The following is a 21,298-nucleotide window of genomic DNA, read 5'->3' on the forward strand; positions in this document are numbered from 1 at the left end:
GTTCAGGGGCTGGAGCATGCCGCGCCTACCACTCACGCGCCCCGCATCTTCTTCGAACGCTCTGTAACGGCGTGAACGGCACCCTCCTCTTTATTGTCTGACGCATCGGGCGTGGCGACCACCACCACCACGTGACGTTTGTTTGTTTGTCTCTCACATCCACGTCTAGATACACTGTGAGTGTCTCTCACATCCACGTCTAGACACCCTGTGAGTGTCTAACATCCATGTCTAGACACACTGTGAGTGTCTCTCATCCACGTCTAGACACACTGTGAGTGTCTCACACATCCATGTCTAGACACACTGTGAGTGTCTCTCTCATCCATGTCTAGACACACTGTGAGTGTCTCTCATCCACGTCTAGACACACTGTGAGTGTCTCTCTCATCCACGTCTAGACCCACTGTGAGTGTCTCACATCCAAGTCTAGACACACTGTGAGTGTCTCTCACATCCAAGTCTAGACACACTGTGAGTGTCTCTCATCCATGTCTAGACACACTGTGAGTGTCTCTCTCATCCACGTCTAGACCCACTGTGAGTGTCTCACATCCAAGTCTAGACACACTGTGAGTGTCTCTCACATCCAAGTCTAGACACACTGTGAGTGTCTCTCATCCACGTCTAGACACACTGTGAGTGTCTCTCTCATCCACGTCTAGACCCACTGTGAGTGTCTCACATCCAAGTCTAGACACACTGTGAGTGTCTCTCACATCCAAGTCTAGACACACTGTGAGTGTCTCTCATCCACGTCTAGACACACTGTGAGTGTCTCTCTCATCCACGTCTAGACACACTGTGGGTGTCTGTCACATCCACGTCTAGACACGCTGTGAGTGTCTCTCTCATCCATGTCTAGACACACTGTGAGTGTCTCTCACATCCATGTCTAGACACACAGTGAGTGTCTCTCTCATCCACGTCTAGACACGCTGTGAGTGTCTCTCACATCCACGTCTAGACACACTGTGAGTGTCTCTCGTCCACGTCTAGACACGCTGTGAGTGTCTCTCATCCACGTCTAGACACACTGTGAGTGTCTCTCACATCCACGTCTAGACACACTGTGAGTGTCTCTCTCATCCACGTCTAGACACACTGTGAGTGTCTCTCTCATCCATGTCTAGACACACTGTGAGTGTCTCTCACATCCATGTCTAGACACACTGTGAGTGTCTCTCATCCACGTCTAGACACGCTGTGAGTGTCTCTCTCATCCACGTCTAGACACACTGTGAGTGTCTCTCATCCACGTCTAGACAAACTGTGAGTGTCTCTCATCCACGTCTAGACACACTGTGAGTGTCTCTCTCATCCACGTCTAGACACACTGTGGGTGTCTCTCTCATCCACGTCTAGACACACTGTGAGTGTCTCTCACATCCACGTCTAGACACACTGTGAGTGTCTCTCTCATCCACGTCTAGACACACTGTGAGTGTCTCTCACATCCACGTCTAGACACACTGTGAGTGTCTCTCATCCACGTCTAGACACACTGTGAGTGTCTCTCATCCACGTCTAGACACACTGTGAGTGTCTCTCACATCCATGTCTAGACACACTGTGAGTGTCTCTCATCCACGTCTAGACACACTGTGAGTGTCTCTAACATCCATGTCTAGACACACTGTGAGTGTCTCTCACATCCATGTCTAGACACACTGTGAGTGTCTCTAACATCCATGTCTAGACACACTGTGAGTGTCTCTAACATCCATGTCTAGACACACTGTGGGTGTCTCTCACATCCACGTCTAGACACACTGTGAGAGTCTTTCACATCCACGTCTAGACACACTGTGAGTGTCTCTCTCATCCACGTCTAGACACACTGTGAGTGTCTCTCACATCCACGTCTAGACACACTGTGAGTGTCTCTCACATCCACGTCTAGACACACTGTGAGTGTCTCTCATCCACATCTAGACACACTGTGAGTGTCTCTCACATCCACGTCTAGACACACTGTGGGTGTCTCTCACATCCACGTCTAGACACACTGTGAGTGTCTCTCACATCCACGTCTAGACACACTGTGAGTGTCTCTCTCATCCATGTCTAGACACACTGTGAGTGTCTCTCTCATCCACGTCTAGACACACTGTGAGTGTCTCTCACATCCACGTCTAGACACACTGTGAGTGTCTCTCATCCACGTCTAGACACACTGTGAGTGTCTCTCACATCCACGTCTAGACACACTGTGAGTGTCTCTCTCATCCACGTCTAGACACGCTGTGGGTGTCTCTCTCATCCACGTCTAGACACACTGTGAGTGTCTATGACATCCACGTCTAGACACACTGTGAGTGTCTCTCACATCCACGTCTAGACACACTGTGAGTGTCTCTCTCATCCACGTCTAGACACACTGTGGGTGTCTCTCACATCCATGTCTAGACACACTGTGAGTGTCTCTCACATCCACGTCTAGACACACTGTGAGTGTCTCTCACATCCACGTCTAGACACACTGTGAGTGTCTCTCATCCACGTCTAGACACACTGTGAGTGTCTCTCTCATCCACGTCTAGACACACTGTGAGTGTCTCTCACATCCATGTCTAGACACACTGTGAGTGTCTCTCACATCCACGTCTAGACACACTGTGAGTGTCTCTCACATCCACGTCTAGACACACTGTGAGTGTCTCTCATCCACGTCTAGACACTCTGTGAGTGTCTCTCACATCCACGTCTAGACACACTGTGGGTGTCTCTCACATCCACGTCTAGACACACTGTGAGTGTCTCTCATCCACGTCTAGACACACTGTGAGTGTCTCTCACATCCACGTCTAGACACGCTGTGAGTGTCTCTCATCCACGTCTAGACACACTGTGAGTGTCTCTCACACCCACGTCTAGACACACTGTGAGTGTCTCTCACATCCACGTCTAGACACACTGTGAGTGTCTCTCATCCACGTCTAGACACGCTGTGAGTGTCTCTCACATCCACGTCTAGACACACCGTGAGTGTCTCTCACATCCACGTCTAGACACACTGTGAGTGTCTCTCACACCCACGTCTAGACACACTGTGAGTGTCTCTCTCATCCACGTCTAGACACACTGTGAGTGTCTCTCTCATCCACGTCTAGACACACTGTGGGTGTCTCTCTCATCCACGTCTAGACACTTTGCAAGCCACTGCTGCCAGCCAGGGTGACCGGAGTGTAGCGTGACGGTGGCTTCACGGCTCCTCGATGAGAGATCGGCAAGCCACCGTGGTTCAATTCCGAGTGAGCGCGAACCCCAGACCCTCCACCCCCCCCCCCCACTACCCCCACGACCACCGCCAACAGAGCGACAGCGTCTCAACGCTAATGAAATGCAGAACCAATATTAATGCTCAGCAGTAGCGAATGTAAAGAGAGTGGAAAAGTGCATATTAATCTTAATTGGCAATAGACTAATGCGGATTTAAAATGTGGAAGTGTCTCCTGTTACATGCTAATGATACGCTCAGCGCAGGGATTAGCGGTGTAATACCTCGTGGCCATTCTCTATTCGCTGCTGGGTCAGGCTCGCTTGAAACCAATGTTCGTGATAACCGCCAGTCGTGCAGAAGCATTAAGGGCTGGTTTCGACATGCAGTGTCTCATCATCAAAGCCAGGCTCGCTTGAAACCAATGCTCGTGATAACCGCCAGTCGTGTAGCGGCATTAAGGGCTGGTTTCGACATGCAGTGTCTCATCATCAAAGTCAGGCTCGCTTGAAACCAACGCTCGTGATAACCGCCAGTCGTGTAGCGGCATTAAGGGCTGGTTTTGACATGCAGTGTCTCATCAGCAAAGCCAGGCTCGCTTGAAACCAATGTTCGTGATAAATGCCAGTCGTGTAGAGGCATTAAGGGCTGGTTTTGACATGCAGCGTCTCATCATCAAAGCCAGGCTCACTTGAAACCAATGCTCGTGATAACCGCCAGTCGTGCAGAGGCATTAAGGGCTGGTTTTGACATGCAGCGTCTCATCAGCAAAGTCAGGCTCGCTTGAAACCAATGCTCGTGATAACCGCCAGTCGTGCAGAGGCATTAAGGTCTGGTTTTGACATGCAGTGTCTCATCAGCAAAAGCCAGGCTCGCTTGAAACCAATGCTCGTGATAACCGCCAGTCGTGCAGAGGCATTAAGGTCTGCTTTTGACATGCAGTGTCTCATCAGCAAAGCCAGGCTCGCTTGAAACCAATGCTCGTGATAACTGCCAGTCGTGTAGCGGCATTAAGGTCTGGTTTTGACATGCAGTGTCTCATCAGCAAAAGCCAGGCTCGCTTGAAACCAATGCTCGTGATAACCGCCAGTCGTGTAGAGGCATTAAGGTCTGGTTTTGACATGCAGCGTCTCATCATCAAAACCAGGCTCGCTTGAAACCCATGCTCGTGATAACCGCCAGTCGTGTAGAGGCATTAAGGGCGAGTTTCGACATGCAGCGTCTCATCAGCAGCATCTCGGATGAGCAAATTTGGCTACGTACGCTGCGAAAGAAGTCCAACGTACATATATACACACACACACACACACAAAGGTCCCCCTCATAGCCTGTTAGGGCAAGTGCTCTTGAGCGAGTAGCAGCTATGAAGACCGCCACGTACGCTCACACTCGCAGTCGCCCTGTCAGATGCCGCTGCTTCTGCGGCCGTCTGGAACGCTCTTCCCTCCGATATCAGGAAGCCACTGGGAGCTTTGATGCACTTTGACATCATCATCGTCATCGTCGTCGTCTAGATTGACAAACGAATTTCTTTGCAACCGCTGCTCGTAGTGTTTAGTTTGTTGTCCTAACCCTCCCACGGTACCTCTGATTAGTGCGGTTGGCTACGCACGGCGAAAAACACGTACTACGTACACGCAACATACATACAACATACGTATAACATACGTATAACATACGTATAACACACGTACACACTGGTTCAGCACAGCTTGAATCCTCCAGCCATCTCCAACCCAAAACTCCAATCGGCAACCACCACCAACGCCACCATCGCTGTCACCACCACCACCGCCACTATCGCCACCACCATCACGACCACCACCGCCATCACCACCGCCACCATCAGCACCACCATCACCGCCACCATCAGCACCACCATCACCGCCACCATCACCGCCACCACCACCGCCACCATCAGCACCACCATCATCGCCATCAACACCGCCACCACCACCGCCACCACCACCGCCACCACCACCACCACCACCGCCACCATCACCACCACCACCGCCACCACCGCCACCATCACCACCACCACCGCCACCACCGCCACATACCCGGGAGGCGTTGGGAATCATCGGGAATTACCGGGAGGATTCCCCGGCAATGCCTTCACGGGACCGGCCAGCGGAATGGGAGCGGCGGCGTCGTCCCCGCTGCCCTTCCCACGTAATCCCAACGCGCGGATTTTTATTTCCCCACGTTGAAAAAAAAAGAATCTCATTAATTTTTCTTCTTGCTAGAATTCTCTAATGGCTTTTCTCTCTCTCTCTCCCTCCCTCACTCTCTCGCGCGAGCCAGCGAGCGCGTTAACGGCATAGCAGGGGCCAAAGTTGTATTATTATTAAATAAAGCTACAATATGAGACGGATAATGCCACAAAATCCGACTTCAATTAACGGTACATTGACGCACTACACTCCATGTGAGAAAAAAAGAAAGAAGTATTTATTCGACAGGCCAAATTAAAAATTACGCTTGGGCTGTGTGCGCACGTGTGCGTGTGTGCGTGCGTGTGTGTGTGCGTGTGTGTGTGTGCCTGTGTGTGCGTGCGTGTGTGAGTGCATGTGTGTGTGAGCGTGTGTGAGCGTGTGTGAGCGCGTGTGCGTGTGAGTGTGCGTGCATAGTGGGGAACAATAGTGTAGCGCGTTGTCTTTGAGCTGTGTGACGCCTTCTGGCGTCATCTGGTCGCGCACCAATTGGGTCGAGGCTCAAAAGAAAGCCGTCCCTTGGTGTGGACCAATCAGCTTCAAGGACAATGCCAATATATTACCACAGTATGTCTTTTGTTTGCATTTTGACTGCAGGTATTGTGGTTAATGCAGCGACATGAATCCTCGTAAAAAAAAGGTTTCAGTTTTGTTGTCAGAAAAAAGGGGGAAAACCCCTATTGTTAGATAGTGTAGCGGTTAGCGCTACGCTGCGCTATGAACCCCGGCGACCAGGGTTCGAATCCCACTCACGGCCAACACCGGTGACGATTATCTGAATCGGTCCTGTGCCCACCCCCCCCCCACTAGGTCGACTCAGCCTCAAATTAGTACCTGGTGCGGTGATGTGTAGTAAACATCGCCACTGGGGAGACAAAGGCGGCCAGGCGTGGTGCTGGCCACCCACCCCCTCGTGTGCCGCAGTGCCGGTAGCCTTCATAGGTGCTGCTGCTACTCGCTACTAACTGCACTTGCCCCAACTGTCTGGTAAAAGCTATAGGGGGATTTTTGTCTACATCTCTCTGTGTGAGTCTATGGGGCTCTGTGTGAGTCTCTGCGTGAGTCTACGGGACTCTCCGTGTGAGTCTGTGGGTGTCTGCGTGAGTCTACGGGACTCTCCGTGTGAGTCTGTGGGTGTCTGCGTGAGTCTACGGATCTCTGCGTGTGAGTCTGTGGGTGTCTGCGTGAGTCTACGGGTCTCTAACGTGTGAGTCTGCGGGTGTCTGCGTGAGTCTACGGGTCTCTGCGTGTGAGTCTGTGGGTGTCTGCGTGAGTCTACGGTTCTCTGCGTGTGAGTCTGTGGGTGTCTGCGTGAGTCTACGTCTCTCCGTGTGAGACTGTGGGTGTCTGCGTGAGTCTACGGGTCTCTGCGTGTGAGTCTGTGGGTGTCTGCGTGAGACTGTGGGTGTCTGCGTGAGTCTACGGGTCTCTGCGTGTGAGTCTGTGGGTGTCTGCGTGAGTCTGTGGGTGTCTGCCTGAGTCTACGGGTCTCTGCGTGCGAGTCTACATCTCACCGCGTGAGTCTGCGGGTTCTCCGTGTGAGCTGCCCGAACTGGAACCCAGAACACTGGACAGGGAGTCAACTCGGCTCTACGACCTCTGGGGTGACCTCTCTCACAGAAACCCGTGTCTCTGCGCGGGACTGTGTGCCCCCATTCCCCATTCACCACATCTCATTCTAATGAAGTTTACCCTCTGACCCAGCGTACTACATTAGAACGAATATATATTTACATTTCTCTCATCTGCGCCGCTTAATGAGCCAGGGAAAATTAAAGAAAAACGATCAAAATCATTAGACCTCCTTTGCCAGTACCAAAATATTTCGGTATTGGCAAAGGAGGTCAATGATGTAGATGCTTACCCGGAGCCCTTATTACTTTGATAGTGGCGTTGTCTTTGGCGTCCTCTGGTCTCTAGCACCAATTGAGACGAGGCTCAAAAGAAAGCCGTCTCTGGTATGGACCAATCAGTTTCAAGGACAATGCATCATCATCATCATATTATCAGTTTTATTGCCAGAAAAAAGGGTGAAAGACTCCTATTATCTAAAAACGATCGACTTACCAACGCCCTCGGGGTTCATCCAAGATGCCCAAAAGGTGGACCCTCAAGGCAGCCCTGCGCAATATTTCCGCAGTTCCGTTTCAGAACGTCACGTGGCTCACATTTTTCCCCCCGGAATTTCCGACGGGAAAAAAAGGGCTTCAAACCCCGTGGCTGCCAACCCTGGCCTCGTAGCCTCCCTGAACTACCCAACTATTATTTCGTTCACTTGTTTTTGTTGTTTATATTTCACCAGGCAGTGGAAGCCCGCTGAGCTGCTTGTGTAGCCCTTGTTTCAGAAGCGGTACCCTGAGCATCACAAAAATGATTGCAGCTCAGACGAAGTGACGGCTTATTGTCATCATCATCATCATCGTCGTCGTCGTCGCGTGGACATTCATAGCAGCAGGCAGCCACATACTCTAAACGCGTGATTCTAAAGACTCATAGAGACCCACAGAGACCCACGTAGACCAATAGAGGCCCCTACTCAGAGACCCATGGAGTTCCAGAGACCCATAGAGAACCATAGAGACCCATAGAGAACCATAGAGACCCACAGAGACCCACAGAGACCCATACTCGTGGAGAGCCACATAGTTCCAGAGACCCATAGAGAACCATTGAGACCCACAGAGACCCACAGAGACCCACGTAGACCAATAGAGGCCCCTACTCAGAGACCCACAGAGATCCATAGAGAACCATAGAGACCCACAGAGACCCATAGAGAACCATAGAGACCCACAGAGACCCATAGAGAACCATAGAGACCCACAGAGACCCACGCAAATCTACCGAGACCCATAGGGACCCATGCTCATCGGGACCCACACTAAAACTAAACACATCTATCAATTAATTTGTTAATTTATTTACTTATTTGCTTATGTCAACAGGTAAGGCCCCACTCAGCTGCTCTGTTGCAGTCCTCATGTCAGAAGCGAACCCGGCCATCGCGAATGACAGCGGCTCAACGGAGTGGCCACTTTCATCGTCGTCATCGTCATCACCACGTGCGCATTCATAGCAGCAGCAGCCGCAGCAGCCCTGAAACTCTGAACGCGCGGTGTCGATTCGAAATGTGGAGGGGGAAAAAAACTGGAGGAGCCTGGAGAAAAAAATCCACGGGATCGAACCCACGACCTCCTGCGTACCAGGCGAGGTAGTTAACATCTCCTAGCCACCGTGATGATGATGGTGATGAGAGAGACACGCAGACTCCAAATATACTGCAGCAGCAGACGTCGTCAGGGTCGGGATCAAACCCACGACCTCCTGCGTACCAGGCGATGTAGTCAACATCTCCTCGCCACCGTGATGATGATGATGATGAGAGAGACACGCAGACTCCAAATATACTGCAGCAGCAGACGTCGTCAGGGTCGGGATCAAACCCACGACCTCCTGCGTACCAGACGAGGTAGTTAACATCTCCTAGCCACCGTGATGATGATGGTGATGAGAGAGACACGCAGACTCCAAATATACTGCAGCAGCAGCAGACATCGTCAGGGTCGGGATCGAACCCACGACCTCCTGTGTACTAGGCGAGGTAGTTAACATCTCCTCGCCACCGTGATGATACTGATGATGATGAGAGACACGCAGACTCCAAATATACAGCAGCAGCAGCAGGCATCGTCAGGGTCGGGATCGAACCCACGACCTCCTGTGTACTAGGCGAGGTAGTCAACATCTCCTCGCCACCGTGATGATGATGATGAGAGCGAGACACGCAGACTCCAAATATACAGCAGCAGCAGACGTCGTCAGGGTCGGGATCAAACCCACGATCATTGCGTACCAGGCGAGGTAGTTAACATCTCCTAGCCACCGTGATGATGATGGTGATGATGAGAGACACGCAGACTCCAAATATACTGCAGCAGCAGCAGACGTCGTCAGGGTCGGGATCACACCCACGACCTCCTGCGTACCGGGCGAGGTAGTCAACATCTCCTAGCCACCGTGATGATGATGGTGATGAGAGAGACACGCAGACTCCAAATATACTGCAGCAGGAGACATCGTCAGGGTCGGGATCAAACCCACGACCATTGCGTACCAGGCGAGGTAGTTAACATCTCCTAGCCACCGTGACGATGATGGTGATGAGAGAGACACGCAGACTCCAAATATACTGCAGCAGCAGCAGACATCGTCAGGGTCGGGATCAAACCCACGACCTCCTGCGTACCTGGCGAGGTAGTCAACATCTCCCGTGCCACCGCGGCACTGCCTACAAATGCTCCGGATGAGGTACCGTGAGCAGAGAGACCCACACAGACTCACAGAAAGACCCAGAGACTCACTGTAGGGGCAAGTGCTGTTAGTGGCGAGTAGCAGCAACTATGAAGGTAGACACAGACAAAGATCCCCCGTGTAGCCTCTACAGACTGCTGGGGCAAGTGCTGTTAGTAGCGAGTAGCAGCTACCTATGATGGTAGACACAGACAAAGTTTTTCTCCGTGTAGCCTCTGTTGGGGCAAATGATGTCAGTAGCGAGTAGCAGCAGGACCTATGAAGGCTACCGGCACTGTGGCACACGAGGGGGTGGGTGGCCAGCACCACGCCCGGCCGCCTTTGTCTCCACAGCGGTGATGTTTGATACAAACCAGCACACCAGGTAGCTCATTTGAGGCTGAGTCGACCTACACGCGCACGTCATGCACGCGTACGTCATGCACACGTACGTCATGCACACGTACGTCATGCACACGTACGTCATGCACGCGTACATCATGCACGCGTACGTCATGCACACGTACGTCATGCACGCGAACGTCATGCACGCGTACGTCATGCACGCGTACGTCATGCACGCGAACGTCATGCACACGTACGTCATGCACGCGTACGTCATGCACGTGAACGTCATGCACGCGTACGTCATGCACGTGAACGTCATGCACACGTACGTCATGCACACGTACGTCATGCACACGTACGTCATGCACGCGTACGTCATGCACGCGAACGTCATGCACACGTACGTCATGCACGCGTACGTCATGCACGTGAACGTCATGCACGTGAACGTGATGCACGCGTACGTCATGCACGCGTACGTCATGCACGCGTACGTCATCGTCGTCATCGTCGTCATCATCGTCTCAACACTCTCGCGACCGCAGCTTTGCCGAGGCCTCCACCCAGCAGTTGATCGACCGTGGCTGCTGCCGCTGCTGCCGCCGCTGCTGCTGATGATGATCGCGATGACGACAATGACGATGCTGATGATGATGATCACCATGACGACTATGACCACGATGACGATGATCGCGGCGGCGACGCCGACAGAGCGTCGCGAGGGGTCGCGGCCGTCGTACGCGCGGACGTGACGGAACGACTGCCATCGGGGGTGACAGCGCGCAAAAACCGCCGGGTGACACACACACACACACAGAGAGAGAAGAGAGAGTGAAGAGAGAGTGAAGAGAGAGAGACAGCTTCAAGGAGCAGTGGGCGCTGGAGGAGGGCTGTGTGCTCGGTGGCAGATGACGGTAGAGAGCTCTGCGCGTGCAGATTGTGAGCTACCCCGTCGGAGGCCGTGGGGCTGCGAGAAAGGGGCTGGGTGCAGATGCAGCACTTGTCGTAGTAAAAAAAAAATTACACCTTTACAAATATGTACGTAGAAAATCAGGGGGGAGCATAGACATAGAGTAGGGAGAGAGGGGGTAGAGAGAGAGAGAGAGAGGAGGGGGGAGGGGTAGAGAGAGAGAGAGAGGGAAGGGGTAAGAAGGAGGAGCAGAGCTTGAAATCTTTCGTGAAATCTTTAATTTAAAAAGGTGGGGGGTGTGGTTTACATAAAGCAAAGCATTGAACAGAAAAAAAACCGAAATGATGAACGAAGCAAAGTTCCGACTACACCGAGCGTCTTCTCGTTCCCCTCTGATCATACAAAAAAATACAAAAAATAAAAAGGAAAAAAAAAGAGAATGGAGAGAGAGAGAGGAGAGAGACGGGAGAGAGACGGGGGAGAGAGGGGAGAGAGAGGGGAGAGAGGGGAGAGAGACGGGAGAGAGACGGGGGAGAGAGGGGAGAGAGAGGGGAGAGAGAGGGGAGAGAGAGAGGGGAGAGAGACGGGGGAGAGAGGGGAGAGAGAGAGAGGGGAGAGAGAGAGGGGAGAGAATGAAGACAGAGAGAGAGAGAGGGGAGGAGGGGGTGTGCAGGCTTACACTTCATTAGTCTCGGTCTGGAGGTTAAGAGAAGCCAGGCCCGGCTGACATTCCGATGCGTGTGAACCTCGTGGCACGCCGGGTTTAGGGTGCCAGGGCATGCCCTGGGGGTGCCTGCCTGTGCGTGAGTGTAGGGTGGTGTGTGTGTGTGTAGGGTGGTGTGTGTGTGTGTAGGGTGGTGTGTGTGTGTAGGGTGGTGTGTGTGTGTGTGTAGGGTGGTGTGTGTGTAGGGTGGTGTGTGTGTGTAGGGTGGTGTGTGTGTAGGGTGGTGTGTGTGTGTGTCGGGTGGTGTGTGTGTGTGTAGGGTGGTGTGTGTGTGTGTAGGGTGGTGTGTGTGTGTGTAGGGTGGTGTGTGTGTAGGGTGGTGTGTGTGTGTAGGGTGGTGTGTGTGTGTGTAGGGTGGTGTGTGTGTGTGTAGGGTGGTGTGTGTGTGTGTAGGGTGGTGTGTGTGTGTGTAGGGTGGTGTGTGTGTGTAGGGTGGTGTGTGTGTGTGTAGGGTGGTGTGTGTGTGTGTAGGGTGGTGTGTGTGTAGGGTGGTGTGTGTGTGTGTAGGGTGGTGTGTGTGTGTGTAGGGTGGTGTGTGTGTGTGTAGGGTGGTGTGTGTGTGTGTGAGGGTGATGTGTGTGTGTGTAGGGTGATGTGTGTGTGTGTAGGGTGGTGTGTGTGTGTAGGGTGATGTGTGTGTGTGTAGGGTAATGTGTGTGTGTGAGGGTGATGTGTGTGTGTGTAGGGTGATGTGTGCATGTGTAGGGTGATGTGTGTGTGTGTGTGTACACGCACAAACACACACACACACCACCCGGGGTCGCCGGGTTCGTAGGGCGCACACACACACACACGCACGCACACACACACACGCACACACACACACACACGCACGCACGCACACACACACGCACGCACACACGCACGCACGCACGCAGGCACGCACCGGGGCAACCGGCGCCCTCACCTGCGATGCACGGGATGAGTTCCCGGGGCTCGCCGCCGGCATCGTCGTCCGGAGACAGTGCCAGGCGCTTGAAGGCCGAGACAGCGGCACAGACGGCGGCGCTCACGCCGCTAACCTCCTCCGAGAGGAGCGCCAGCGACGGCTCAAACTCCACCTGCGGTGGGTGCGGACACGCGGAGGGGCGAGAGGAGGTGGTGTGAGGAGGAGGATGATGGAGGAGGGAGGGGGAAGGAGGAGGAGGGAGGGTGAGTGTGATGATGGTGGTGGTGGATGATGGTGGATGATGAGGAGGAGGAACATCGACACGACACGAATTCTCTCCCCGCTGAAGCCCCCTCGTCGTGGACAGAAGACCTCCACATCAGCACAGAGCTCCTGAACCACACAGCTACTGAACCAAGGAGCTCGTGAACCACAAGCTCCTGAACCACACAGCTCCTGAACCACAGAGCTCCTGAACCACACAGCTACTGAACCACACAGCTACTGAACCACACAGCTACTGAACCACACAGCTACTGAACCAAACAGCTACTGAACCAAGGAGCTCGTGAACCACACAGCTCCTGAACCACACAGCTACTGAACCACACAGCTCCTGAACCAAACAGCTACTGAACCACAGAGCTCCTGAACCACACAGCTACTGAACCACACAGCTACTGAACCAAGGAGCTCGTGAACCACAAGCTCCTGAACCACACAGCTACTGAACCACACAGCTACTGAACCACATAGTTACTGAAAGACAGAGGTCCTGAACCACACAGCTACTGAACCACAGAGCTAATGAACCACACAGCTCCTGAACCACACAGCTACTGAACCACACAGCTACTGAACCACAGAGCTACTGAACCACACACCTACTGAACCACAGAGCTCCTGACCCACACACCTCCTGAACAACACAGCTACTGAACCCCACAGCTCCTGAACCACAGAGCTCCTGAACCACAGAGCTACTGAACCACAGAGCTCCTGAACCACACAGCTACTGAACCACACAGCTACTGAACCACACAGCTACTGAACCAAACAGCTACTGAACCACAGAGCTACTGAACCACACAGCTACTGAACCACAGAGCTCCTGAACCACAGAGCTACTGAACCACACAGCTACTGAACCACACAGCTACTGAACCACACAGCTACTGAACCACACAGCTACTGAACCACAGAGCTCCTGAACCACAGAGCTACTGAACCACAGAGCTCCTGAACCACACAGCTACTGAACCACACAGCTACTGAACCACACAGCTACTGAACCAAACAGCTACTGAACCACAGAGCTACTGAACCACACAGCTACTGAACCACAGAGCTCCTGAACCACAGAGCTACTGAACCACACAGCTACTGAACCACACAGCTACTGAACCACACAGCTACTGAACCACACAGCTACTGAACCACACAGCTCCTGAACCACACAGCTACTGAACCACACAGCTCCTGACCCACACACCTCCTGAACAACACAGCTACTGAACCCCACAGCTCCTGAACCACAGAGCTACTGAACCACAGAGCTCCTGGTCCACACACCTCCTGGTCCACACAGCTCCTGACCCACAGAATTCCTGACCCACAGAGCTACTGAACCACAGAGCTCCTGAACACATGGAGCGACTGAACAGCAGACAGACAGGCAGACACCCCCACAGACAGACAGGCAGCCACCCACACAGTCAGACAGACGGACACCCCCACAGACAGACAGGCAGACGGGTTAATAAGACGTTGACACGCGCCGTATGGGTAGGCACGGCGCGATGCGGGCTGGGAGAGTGAGAGGGGCGAGGAGGGAGGCATCACTCAGCGTGGGCTTGCAGCGGACGGATTAGTCACCAAAATGACAGATACAGATACACACACAGATACACACACACACAGATACTCAGATACATAGACACAGACACTAACACAGACGCAGATACACACACACACAGACACACACAGATCATCAGATACATAGACACAGACACTCACACACACATACAAATACTCACACACACACAGACATACTCACACACACAGATACTCAGACACATAGACACAGACACTAACACACACACGCAGAAACACACACACAGACACACACACAGATCATCAGATACATAGACACAGACACTCACACACACAGATACACACACACAGACATACTCACATACACAGATACTCAGATACATAGACACAGACACTCACACACACAGATACTCACAGAACACGCAGATACATAGACGCAGATATATACACTCACTCACAAAAAAGACAAAGTTCGCCCGTATAGTCTTAACAGACTGTCGGGGCAAGTGCTGTTAGCGAGCACCTTTGAAGGCCGGCACGGCACACGAGGGGGTGGGTGGCCAACACCACGCCCGGCCGCCTTTGTCTCCCCAGTGGCGATGTTCACTACACACCGCTACACCAGCTACTCATTTGAGGCTGAGTCGACCTAGGGAAGGCCCAGGACCGGTTCAGATAATCGTCACCGGCGTTGGCCGTGAGCGCGAATCGAACTCGGGTCGCCGAGTTCGTAGCGCTAACCCGCTACCACACTACCGCTCCCCACTCACAGATATAGACGCGTATACATGCACGCAGATACAAAGACAAAGATCGCCCGTATAGCCTCCAACAGGCTGTAGGGGCAAGTGCTGTTAGCGAGCGGCACCTACGAAGGCCGGCACGGCACACGAGGCTGTTGGGCGGCCAGCGAACCACTTCCCGGCCGCCTTTGTCTCCCCGAGTGGCGACGCTCAATGCACACACCGCGCCGGGCGCTCGTCTGGGGCCGGGTCGACCTAGCGGACGCCCAGGGGACCGCTTCGGGGGTTGTGGCCGGGCGGATCGCGGCAGGGCGGGGCGTCGCCATGAGCCCTGCGCCACCGCTCCCCCAGGGCGCTCGCTTCGAGGCTGAACGCGGACTCACGCGTAGGTCGATGTCACGGGAGGCTACGGCCACGGCGACGCGTGTCACCTGAGGTGCGCCACGGTGGGCTAGGGAGATGTTGACTACCTCGCCTGGCGCGCAGGAGGTCGCGGGTTCGATCCCGACCCTGACGACGCCTGCTGCTGCTGCTGTATATTTGGAGTCTGGGTGTCTCTCTCTCACATCATCATCATCACCACGGTGGGCTAGGGAGATGTTGACTACCTCGCCTGGCGCGCAGGAGGTCGCGGGTTCGATCCCGACCCTGAAGACGCCTGCTGCTGCTGCTGTATATTTGGAGTCTGCGTGTCTCTCTCATCATCATCATCATCACCACGGTGGGCTAGGGAGATGTTGACTACCTCGCCTGGTGCGCAGGAGGTCGCGGGTTCGAACCCGACCCTGAAGACGCCTGCTGCTGTATATTTGGAGTCTGCGTGTCTCTCTCATCATCATCATCATCACCACGGTGGGCTAGGGAGATGTTGACTACCTCGCCTGGTACGCAGGAGGTCGTGGGTTCGATCCCGACCCTGACGACGCCTGCTGCTGCTGCTGTATATTTGGAGTCTGCGTGTCTCTCTCTCTCATCATCATCACCACGGTGGGCTAGGGAGATGTTGACTACCTCGCCTGGTACGCAGGAGGTCGTGGGTTCGATCCCGACCCTGAAGACGCCTGCTGCTGCTGTATATTTCGAGTCTGCGGTGTCTCTCTCTCTCCCTGTGATCGCGTGGATTTTTCTCTGGGGTCCTCCGGGGATTTTCCCTCCACGTTTAGAATCAACGTCACGCGTTTAGAAGTATTTGGCTCCCGTGAAAAATATCCACGTTATGATGATGATGATGATAAGTCGCTTCGTTGAGCTCTGTGGGTCTCTATGGTTTCATATGGGTCTCTTGCTCTCTATGAGTCTGCCAACCATTTCCAAGTGATGATGATGATGATGAAAAGCCGCCGCTTCGTGTGAGCTGCTATCATTTGTGATGGCCATGTCGCTTCTGCAAAGGCAGCTATATCTCAGCCCAGGTAATGGTCCCGTACCTGCAAAAAATAAAACCTTCAGTTTTTGCATGAGTCTCGATGAGTATGGGTCTCTATGATTCTTCACTGGTCTCTGTGGGTCTCTGCGGCTCTATGTGAGTCTATGCATCTCTGTGGGTCTCTATGATTCTACATGGGTCTCTGTGGGTCTCTGTGGATCTATGTGGGTCTCCACGAGTCTGTAACGCGATCCACACGACAACAACAACGGCGACAACAACAATTGACCGCGGTTTTCCGGGCGGCGTTTCTCGAACTTTCCGAGGTCCGGGGCACTCGGGGCGACGGGGACATTTCACGTGGACCACCCCCAGCCACCCACCCACCCACCACTCCCACCCACCCAACCACCACCCCTAGCCACCACTCCCACCCACCCAACCACTACCCCAACCGAACCCAACCCCCACCCACCTGCCCACCAACCCAACCCCACCCATCCCCACCCAACCACCCATCACCCACACCAACCCACCTGCCCATCCACCCATCAACCCACCCACCCACTTGCCCACCAACCCAACTCCACCCACCTGCCCACCAACTCCACCCACCTGCCCAACAACCCAACCATCACCCCAACCAACCCAACCACCACCCACAAAAAACCCATTCGCGTATCTCGCTCGCTCGCTCGCTCTGTCTCCAAACACCTCGAATACGCACCACCAATTAGTACGGTTCGGAGGAGAGAGGTGGGGGAGGAGAGGAGGAGAAGGTGGAGAAGGGAGGGAGGGAGGAGGGGAGGAGGGAGGAGGAAGAGAGAGGAGGAGGGGGGAGAACAGAGTAGGAGGAGGAGGAGGGAGGAGGAGAGAGGGAGGAGGAGGAAGAAGAGAGAGGAGGGGAAAGGAAAGAGGAGGAGCGGGGAGGGAGGAGGAGGAGGAGGGGAAATTGAAAGAGGAGGAGGAGGAGGAGAGGGGAGGGAGGAGGAAAAGCTCGCGAAGCTGCCTAGGGCGAGACTCTGCTGCATTCTGGAAGACCCGTGCGTGCGCGTGTGTGTACCGGTGCGTGCGTGTGCGTGACCATGCGTGCGAGTGCGTGCACGTGTGCGTGACCATGCGTGCGAGTGCGTGCGAGTGCGTGCACGTGTGCGTGCGTGTGCGTGACCATGCGTGTGTGCGTGTGCCTGACCGTGCGTGCGTGCGTGCACGTGCGTGTGCCAGTGCGTGCCACGTGTGTGTGCGTGTGCGTGACCATGCGTGCGTGCGTGACAGCGCTGAGTTACAGCGGCGTGTGTCGCAGTGCGACGCGCTGCCCCCGTTCGGCAGCGCGTCGCTGCAGTCTGTTCATGCGCGTGATGGTGATGTGGTTCAGTAGCTGTGTGGTTCAGTAGCTGTGTGGTTCAGTAGCTGTGTGGTTCAGTAGCTGTGTGGTTGAGGAGCTCTGTGGTTCAGGAGCTGTGTGGTTCAGGAGCTGTGCGGTTCAGTAGCTGTATGGTTCAGGAGCTCTGTGGTTCAGTAGCTCTGTGGTTCAGTAGCTGTGTGGTTCAGTAGCTGTGTGGTTGAGGAGCTGTGTGGTTCAGTGGCTCTGTGGTTCAGTAGCTGTGTGGTTCAGTAGCTGTGTGGTTGAGGAGCTCTGTGGTTCAGGAGCTGTGTGGTTCAGGAGCTGTGTGGTTCAGTATCTGTGTGGTTCAGTAGCTCTGTGGTTCAGTAGCTGTGTGGTTCAGTAGCTGTGTGGTTGAGGAGCTCTGTGGTTCAGGAGCTGTGTGGTTCAGGAGCTCTGTGGTTCAGTAGCTCTGTGGTTCAGTAGCTGTGTGGTTCAGTATCTGTGTGGTTCAGTAGCTCTGTGGTTCAGGGGCTCTGTGGTTCAGGAGCTGTGTGATTCAGTATCTGTGTGGTTCAGTAGCTCTGTGGTTCAGTAGCTCTGTGGTTCAGTAGCTGTGTGGTTGAGGAGCTCTGTGGTTCAGGAGCTGTGTGGTTCAGTAGCTGTGTGGTTCAGTAGCTCTGTGGTTCAGTAGCTGTGTGGTTCAGGAGCTCTGTGGTTCAGGAGCTGTGTGGTTCAGTAGCTCTGTGGTTCAGTAGCTGTGTGGTTCAGTAGCTGTGTGATTCAGTAGCTGTGTGGTTCAGTAGCTGTGTGGTTCAGTAGCTGTGTGGTTCAGTAGCTGTGTGGTTCAGGAACTGTGTGGTTCAGTAGCTCTGTGGTTCAGTAGCTGTGTGGTTCATTAGCTGTGTGGTTCAGTAGCTGTGTGGTTCAGTAGCTGTGTGGTTCAGGAGCTCTGTGGTTCAGTAGCTGTGTGGTTCAGTAGCTGTGTGGTTCAGTAGCTGTGTGGTTAAGTAGCTGTGTGGTTCAGTAGCTGTGTGGTTCAGTAGCTGTGTGGTTCAGGAGCTGTGTGGTTCAGTAGCTCTGTGGTTCAGTAGCTCTGTGGTTCAGTAGCTGTGTGGTTCAGTAGCTGTGTGGTTCAGTAGCTCTTTGGTTCAGTAGCTGTGTGGTTCAGTAGCTGTGTGGTTCAGTAGCTGTGTGGTTCAGTAGCTGTGTGGTTCAGGAGCTGTGTGGTTCAGTAGCTCTGTGGTTCAGTAGCTCTGTGGTTCAGTAGCTGTGTGGTTCAGTAGCTGTGTGGTTCAGTAGCTGTGTGGTTCAGTAGCTCTGTAGTTCAGTAGCTGTGTGGTTCAGGAGCTCTGTGGTTCAGTAGCTGTGTGGTTCAGTAGCTGTGTGGTTCAGGAGCTGTGTGGTTCAGTAGCTGTGTGGTTCAGGAGCTGTGTGGTTCAGTAGCTCTGTGATTCAGTAGCTGTGTGGTTCAGCAACTCTGTGGTTCAGGAGCTGTGTGGTTCAGGAGCTCTGTGGTTCAGTAGCTGTGTGGTTCAGTAGCTGTGTGGTTCAGGGGCTCTGTGGTTCAGGGGCTCTGTGGTTCAGTAGCTGTGTGGTTCAGTAGCTGTTTGGTTCAGTAGCTGTGTGGTTCAGTAGCTGTGTGGTTCAGTAGCTGTGTGGTTCAGTAGCTGTGTGGTTCAGTAGCTGTGTGGTTCAGTAGCTGTGTGGTTCAGTAGCTGTGTGGTTCAGTAGCTGTGTGGTTCAGGAGCTGTGTGGTTCAGTAGCTCTGTGGTTCAGTAGCTCTGTGGTTCAGTAGCTGTGTGGTTCAGTAGCTGTGTGGTTCAGTAGCTGTGTGGTTCAGTAGCTGTGTGGTTCAGGAGCTGTGTGGTTCAGTAGCTGTGTGGTTCAGGAGCTCTGTGGTTCAGTAGCTGTGTGGTTCAGTAGCTGTGTGGTTCAGGAGCTGTGTGGTTCAGGAGCTCTGTGGTTCAGTAGCTGTGTGGTTCAGTAGCTGTGTGGTTCAGGAGCTGTGTGGTTCAGTAGCTGTGTGGTTCAGTAGCTGTGTGGTTCAGTAGCTGTGTGGTTCAGTAGCTCTGTGGTTCAGTAGCTGTGTGGTTCAGTAGCTGCGTGGTTCAGTAGCTGTGTGGTTCAGGAGCTGTGTGGTTCAGGAGCTGCGTGGTTCAGTAGCTCTGTAGTTCAGTAGCTGTGTGGTTCAGGAGCTCTGTGGTTCAGTAGCTGTGTGGTTCAGTAGCTGTGTGGTTCAGGAGCTGTGTGGTTCAGGAGCTCTGTGGTTCAGTAGCTGTGTGGTTCAGTAGCTGTGTGGTTCAGTAGCTGTGTGGTTCAGTAGCTCTGTGGTTCAGTAGCTGTGTGGTTCAGTAGCTGTGTGGTTCAGTAGCTGTGTGGTTCAGGAGCTCTGTGGTTCAGTAGCTGTGTGGTTCAGTAGCTGCGTGGTTCAGTAGCTGTGTGGTTCAGTAGCTGTGTGGTTCAGTAGCTGCGTGGTTCAGTAGCTGTGTGGTTCAGGAGCTCTGTGGTTCAGTAGCTGTGTGGTTCAGTAGCTGTGTGGTTCAGTAGCTGTGTGGTTCAGTAGCTGTGTGGTTCAGGAGCTGCGTGGTTCAGTAGCTGTGTGGTTCAGTAGCTGTGTGGTTCAGTAGTTCTGAACCACACAGTTGAACACAGTGCAGACGACCGAGTCACAAACACCGCTACCACCGCCACCACCGCCGCCACCACTACCACCTCTGCCACCACTACCACCGCCACCACCGCCACCACCACTACCACCGCCACCATCAGCGCTGCCACCACCACCACCGCCGCCACTGCGCACCACCGCCACCACCACTCCCACCACCGTCGCCGCCACCGCCGCCGTAAGATCATCCTCCCGGGCCGGTGACGCCCACCTCTACCCGCCTAACCCGTTGTCGCCTGCCGCCCACCCGGGTGATGGGCTACCGCCAACGCATCGGCTCGGCGTGCCGCCGCGAGAGGCGGCGATCCCCTCACTCCACTCCCCTCTCATCTCGCTCCGGCGATTCCGCGAGCCCGGACACCCGAAGGGAGTCGTCGCGTTGATTTATTGACTTGCTCACGCCGCTCTTTAATTTCTTGTTGGTTTTTTTGCACGGCGACGAATTAAAATGAAAAGCAAAATGAAAATATTGCTCACTCGTGATCGCTCACGGAATCAATCAACCCCTACTGATGTACAGGGATAGCTGCCACTGGGGGTGCCCCCTAGGCTAGACCCACACAGCAGTCAATCATCACCACCCCCTACTACTGACAGACTGATGTACAGGGACAGCTGTCACTGGGGGTGCCCCTAGGCTAGACCCACACAGCAGTCAATCATCACCACCCCCTACTACTGACAGACTGATGTACAGGGACAGCTGTCACTGGGGGTGCCCCTAGGCTAGACCCACACAGCAGTCAATCATCACCACCCCTACTACT

The 21,298-nt window shown here is 53.9% G+C and overlaps 1 protein-coding gene across 1 annotated transcript in view; it reads right to left on the minus strand.

Annotated features, from left to right (window-relative positions):
- Nucleotides 1-21,298, minus strand: part of LOC142906581 (dynein axonemal heavy chain 2-like) — a 331,951-nt gene that overhangs the window by 70,008 nt on the left and 240,645 nt on the right. Inside the window, exon 7 of the mRNA XM_076054727.1 lies at nucleotides 12,613-12,766. Within this exon, the coding sequence (XP_075910842.1) occupies nucleotides 12,613-12,766 (154 nt within the window). The remainder of the gene's footprint in view (nucleotides 1-12,612; nucleotides 12,767-21,298) is intronic.

Source organism: Petromyzon marinus, chromosome 67 (assembly GCF_048934315.1).
Source record: "Petromyzon marinus isolate PM22_M1 ecotype Great Lakes invasive population chromosome 67, UKy_Petmar_22M1.pri1.0, whole genome shotgun sequence".
NCBI lineage: Eukaryota > Metazoa > Chordata > Hyperoartia > Petromyzontiformes > Petromyzontidae > Petromyzon > Petromyzon marinus.